General features: G+C 33.9%; 1 protein-coding gene across 6 annotated transcripts in view; it reads left to right on the forward strand.

The window, feature by feature from the left end:
- Positions 1–1,348, forward strand: part of LOC149783405 (uncharacterized) — a 38,995-nt gene extending 37,647 nt beyond the window's left edge. For all 6 annotated transcript variants that reach the window (XM_089931637.1, XM_089931636.1, XM_089931635.1 and 3 more), the window contains one exon: positions 664–1,348. In XM_089931637.1, coding sequence (XP_089787763.1) covers positions 664–1,010 — 347 coding nt within the window. In that variant the 3' untranslated portion in view covers positions 1,011–1,348. The remainder of the gene's footprint in view (positions 1–663) is intronic.
- Positions 1,349–6,227: the final 4,879 nt, after the last annotated feature.

Genomic DNA, 6,227 nt, shown 5'->3' on the forward strand with positions numbered 1-6,227 from the left:
CATAAGATAAAACGTGTATTGCTGAAGAAAAACCAAGCTTACTGTTCCCCAAAAAGTGCTTACGGATGATGCTATTTATTTAGGAATCCTGGTTTCATTTATAACATAAAAAATGTATCAAATTGAAAGTAATTAAGTTGCATATGGTCAGTTGACAAAGCATAAGGACTTGACAGCCATAAGGATGTGGAGGAGTATAAGGAAAATACGTTTTTTTGTGTTATTTTCTGACAATATATGTATTTCTGAGAACAACTATGCAGTTTGTGATTTCATTTGCGCACTGTCTGGCACACAAGATTTCGTCATTTAGCTTGATCTCTTGAATATTTTGGAGAGACTCTTATGTAATTCTTGTATAATTCCTCATTGATCAATTCATTCCAATGAATCTTTCACAAATTCCCTTTAGATGGAAATCCTTCTCAGAATTAGTCATAGCAGTCCATCAGCATTAAGCTTCTAAAGGAACAGCCTCTGCCTGTATGCAAATAGTCTACCTTTGAACTGATACTTGTTTAGTTGATTCTCGCCTCGGCCACTGACATTACTTAACATATGGCAATGAACATGTGGCCCTGATGAGAGTATAAATATAAAATCAAAGATCAAAGAGTTAGCCATATTGATATTTCACTAATAATGGTTTTTATCTATTTGCAGGCTGGGATGATATTGGCTACTCCTTTGTGGTTGGGGAGGATGGCAGGGCATATGAAGCACGTGGATGGGACCGGGTTGGTGCTCATACACGTGGATGGAATGACGTTTCCATATCTATCGCTGTCTTAGGAAATTTTAATCACGCTCTACCAAATGAATCTGCACTCCAGGCTATCAATAACCTCATAGAATGTGGACTTCGTGATAGGAAAATACTGCCAGATTATAAGTTATACGGTCATAGAGATGCTTCTCCAATTTTTGACAGTCCTGGGAATATGTTATATAATCTGATAAAAACATGGCCACACTATACAAACATACTGCCTGTCAGAGAGAAAAAATAGTCATGAAAGATATTGAGAATCGGATATATGTTACTCTTCTTTGCACCTTTGTCACTCTCTTTTATATGTTCAAATTGTCTTCAAATAACTTTGTAATTAAATGTTTGAGCAAATGCTGATCCGAAAGATATTTCTATCAAAATGTGAAGTTTAGTATGAAAATCGATTCAATGTTATCTCATCTTAGATAAATTATCATTTAGCATGCATAGATACATATCAGTTTATATATATGGCTACTCTTTTGTGGTTGGGGAGGATGGGAGGGCATATGAAGCGTGGATGAGACTGGGTTGGCGCTCATACACGTGGATGGAATGATATATATATATATATATATATATTAACTTCATAAGATAATGGTGAAGTCATCTTGATATATAGACAAATTTGAGATATATTTTACTCAGAACTACATATCCCTAATATAGGCTTTTGTAGATGGGAGTCAAATGTTCATAGCAATTCCATGCACAATTTATATTCTTATAAACCTTTGCCAATTAAACTGAATTGCAAATGTTACATATTTTTTTCTCAAAATTAAATTGTTGGGAAGCAAATGGAATCATAGTGGCACACAATCAGTTTACCTTTATAATATTTAATTGTATCATAATCACATTATCTTGATCATGTTATTCTTTTTATAATGTTTGTGTTATTAAAGTTTTTTAGGTTGTGGAATGATTAAAAAAACCCAGATGGCATTGGGACAAGATAATCAAAACTGAAGAGCTCGAATTATTTAACTTCTTAAGAATCAGTATATTATTTATAATATTCTCATTAGTAATCATATATTTATTATGTTTGTTATTTGTTACTGAATGTGTTAACTTGTCCCATTTTAAATTATATCCATGCTGTATTGCATACAGATATATATGTGCACGTCATTAAACAATGAACAGAATTTAAACCCGACCAGAAATAAGACACACATTATATTTATTATAGTTTGTATGCAAGTTGAAACAGAAGCGTCTGCCTGACAATAATTGCTTGTTGCCAATTTAGAGTTTACATTCCTGATCCGATTTCAACCAAACTTGGAATAATGGTTTATGTCTCGAAGGAGTTCGATAATGAATGAGAAACATAGGTACCAATGAGATGGTTGCATCTGATTGACTAACCTAGTAACCTCTCTGCATGCTATATTTCTGGTTTGATATTGGCTAAAAGTCATATACTTATGTCATACAATTTCAAATTTGTGCGATAATGAGCAAGATCAACACATATTAATGAGGTGATATTTGCATCTGATTGGCTTCAATAGTTCTTCTGGAGGATGTTATATTTCTGCTACAGTTTTGATTAAACCTGGAATGTAATTATTTTCAAGATCTTAGGTATGTTCGATAATGAGCGAGATCCGCTTATACTAGTGAGATAATTTTGCATATAATTGTTAGGTCATTTTACCAATCTGGGCATTATATTACAGCTCCAATTTTGACCCAGCTTTAAATATATGCTTATATCATGAAGGTCACAGAAGGACAAATTAATGAATATGATCCAGGCGCATTGTAATGAGGTGAGTTGGGCAGAGCTTGTTGACAATCTGGAGGGCATATTTCAGAAACAATCTTGATCAGACTTGAAGTATATGCTTCATTTGCAACTATCTGCTTCAATAATGATTCAGAACATGATCGTTGATGTGAGTTCAAGTACTAGTTGCTACACTATTGACATATTCTAGTGCATAATTTAAATGTGCATTAACGTAAAAAGCATCATTCAGTATCGGAATCGATATAAAAAACATTAGCATAATAGATTCTCAATCTAAAGATAAAGATTGTGCAGAATTGTCAAATCTAATTTTGATTTGAAGGTGTGGAAATTTAGCTTTGTATTCTTAATTGTCATACAGATAATATTCATATGGAATTCTATGTACTAACAGATGTATCTCATCTTGCAAACAACAACAAAGAGATATGAAATATGGATTCCACAGTACCTTCACTACTTTGATGTTCGTTACTTACACGGGTACTGCAGTCTTGACAGTATAAACATACAGGATCAGTCCAAATTGAATATAACTTTGGTGTGTTTCTATGGCTAAAACCCCGACGAACCAGTTGAAAAGATTGTGTACTAAAGTATGCTCAATAGTTTTTCTTCTTTTGCCCTGGCACTAAGATGGGGTAACAATTAAGCATTGGCAAATAGGTCCAATTAAATGTCAAACTAATGAACATTAATTTCAAGACTGAATCACTACTGATACACTGACATTCGAGAGGGAGGATGTCGTCTTATAGTTCTTTAAGCATTTAATTACTTTTCGCAAAAAAAACAGTGTTACCATCATATAAACAAATAAATGGGTATTTTAATTATTGAAGCCAAGTATTCTACCTTCATACACCGCATGAGATTTTTAATATATGTATAAACCTGATATTGTCGACACAGTTGCCAAATGGTCACAACATATTGCTGGTATTATTCCATTTCTGTTGGCCCATCATTAATATATATTTGTTAATGGCCTTTGTGTTGCTATCTGTATGATGTTAGACAAGTACACATAATGTAGCAACAAAGTTGGTTTAAATTGTAGATTGTTATATTTATTCAATTACTGGCTTGTATCGTGTGTAATGTAATAAAATGCTACTACAAATATATGATGGCGTTTATGTGACATCACAGTACATTAATAGTCTGGAAAATGATGCAGAACTGGTCCAGTTCTAACAGTGTCTGACTTATAATAAGAAAAACATAATAGTTTGATATTCTCTTGATTTATCCTGTATCTAACTCATAAGGCTGTTTGACAGATTTATCCTATATCTAACTCATATTAGGCTGTTTGACAGATTTATCCTATATCTAACTCATAAGGCTGTTTGACAGATTTATCCTATATCTAAATCATAAGGCTGTTTGACAGATTTATCCTATATCTAACTCATATGGCTGTTTGACAGAGTTATCCTATATCTGTCTTGCAAGGCTGTTTGACAGATCATTGAAATGATAACTATGACACCTGGTATAGTGATATGTTTCCCTGTACAAGCAATACTGCTACGAAATTAAAGGCTATATCTGCAATGGCACTTTGCTGAGTTACAACCTAGTTTTTTATTGTATATTTATATAAGATGACACATACTGGAACATACTGTTTTTCTGATTTGTGGTTAGTGAGACAAATCATAAGCAGTGTAGTGATGAGGTGTACTATGTATGTTGAGAGATAATGAAGACAGGGATGAATAACTCTTGCAACTTCTGAACAGCGAGATAGTGGGAGAGGAGTGTTCATCTATCACATAGGCCTTTTTTGATGTTGTGAAAAGTCTGTTTTGGTGCTGCTTTTAAGAGCTTTTATTTAAATTCTTTTATCTAAGTAAGCACAAGTTTGTTTATCCTTTTACTATACTTAGTGAAACAACATGACTCCACCACACTATTATACCAATAGCTTATATGACTATTTATGTGAAATGCAGTGTTTCTCTTAATATGTTATAAGGGAACATATGAAATTAATCTTTATAAACATTCCAGTGAATGGTGGATACATGGTAGCATAACCTATTTATAGATTTTGTCACAATACCACTTTTTCACTTTGTGCATGTCTTGGAACCTTTGCCGGTGATGATACAAACAATTCTATTCTTGTGTGTGTGTGTGTGTGTGTGTGTGTGTGTTTGTGTGATTAGAATTTTTAACTTGGCTTTTAACAATTTTTAAGTCATATCGCTATGATGTCTGCAGTGTATCAGTTTATAGTGATGTCTAGCACAGGGGCATCATGCCGCAGACACGTAGAATGATGTCCCACCCAGTCACATTATCCTGACACCAGGCCAACCAGTCCTAACACTAACCTCTTAGCGCTGAGCGTCAAGCGAGGTAGCCATTTTTTGTAAGTCTTTGGTATAACTCGGCCGGGGATCGAACCCACGACCTCCCGCTTCTGAGGCGGATGCTATAACCACTAGGCCGCCGGAGCGGTATATTCTTGTATGAAACAATACAATAAGATAAGATAATATAAGATAAGATAAGTAAGATGAGATGAGATGACATGAGATGAAGTGAGATGAGATGATATGATATTTTATGATAAGATAAGATACAAGATAACACAAGATAAGAGAAGAGAAGAGAAAAATTCTTCATTTCGGACTACATTGTCCATACATCTAAATTAAAATATTGATATACATTAAAAACATTGTAAACATAGAAGAACATACATATCTTACATTCAAGTATACAGATACCTTTACAGATAACAATCAAAATTGATAAGCTGCTTGATTACATCACAGTTAATGGAAGATTGCATATGCAGGTAAATTTCTTCCGATACAATGAATATCAAAAATGTTCACTTCGCCGTCTGCAGAGGAACTTTTCAACAAGAGCACATCAAACTTCTCTCTCTCTCTCTCTCTCTCTCTCGAGAAAGGCAATTAAGTATGTATTAGGTGATTAGCATGGCTGTTACACAATTAAGTATTATTTGATTAGCGTGGCTATTACACATTTAGTTCATAACTGGACCTAACTCATGCGATTTTCTTCATAAACATCATGTGCATAAGTATATAGAAACATCAACGCTAAACCATTGTGAGTCCGTAATAGAAATTTAAGTTCTTGTTCCGTCACAACATGCTTATGATTTTTGCCATGAAGCCAGAATGAGTGGAACAACATATCTCCATCGCATATTCAAGCACTGCTTGTCTTCCTTGGTCACACCGTACAAGAGAGAAAACAATAATCAAATTAGAGTCTGTTTCAGCAGAGAATTTGTTCTTGATTAAGCTAGTTACTTTGCAGTTCTGTAAATTAATGTCCTTGTCCTTGGAGGCATTTTCATTAAATGGCAGATTTAAGTAATTTGGCTCAAAAAGTAGATAAACATAAAGTTGCAGAGGATGACTGAAAATGCTTGTGATTATGTGATTAAAGTCAGACTACATCAAGAAAAATACTACTGTCAAGATGAAAACCAATACATGTAGTTGATTGCAATTATAGATGTCAGCTTCAAAAAGTATGTGTACATACTCGTACACAAAAGTAATAAACACATTCACCAAAGGAATATAAACAAGATAAGCATCCAGTTGTATACGAAACATCAGGCCTGGATCTCGAGGTCATAACATCATATAAATAGGAGGTTGGCAAGGATAAACGCACACACACACACACACA

The sequence above is a fragment of the Sinohyriopsis cumingii genome, chromosome 14, assembly GCF_028554795.1.
Source record: "Sinohyriopsis cumingii isolate HCF-2022 chromosome 14, ASM2855479v2, whole genome shotgun sequence".
Taxonomy (NCBI): domain Eukaryota; kingdom Metazoa; phylum Mollusca; class Bivalvia; order Unionida; family Unionidae; genus Sinohyriopsis; species Sinohyriopsis cumingii.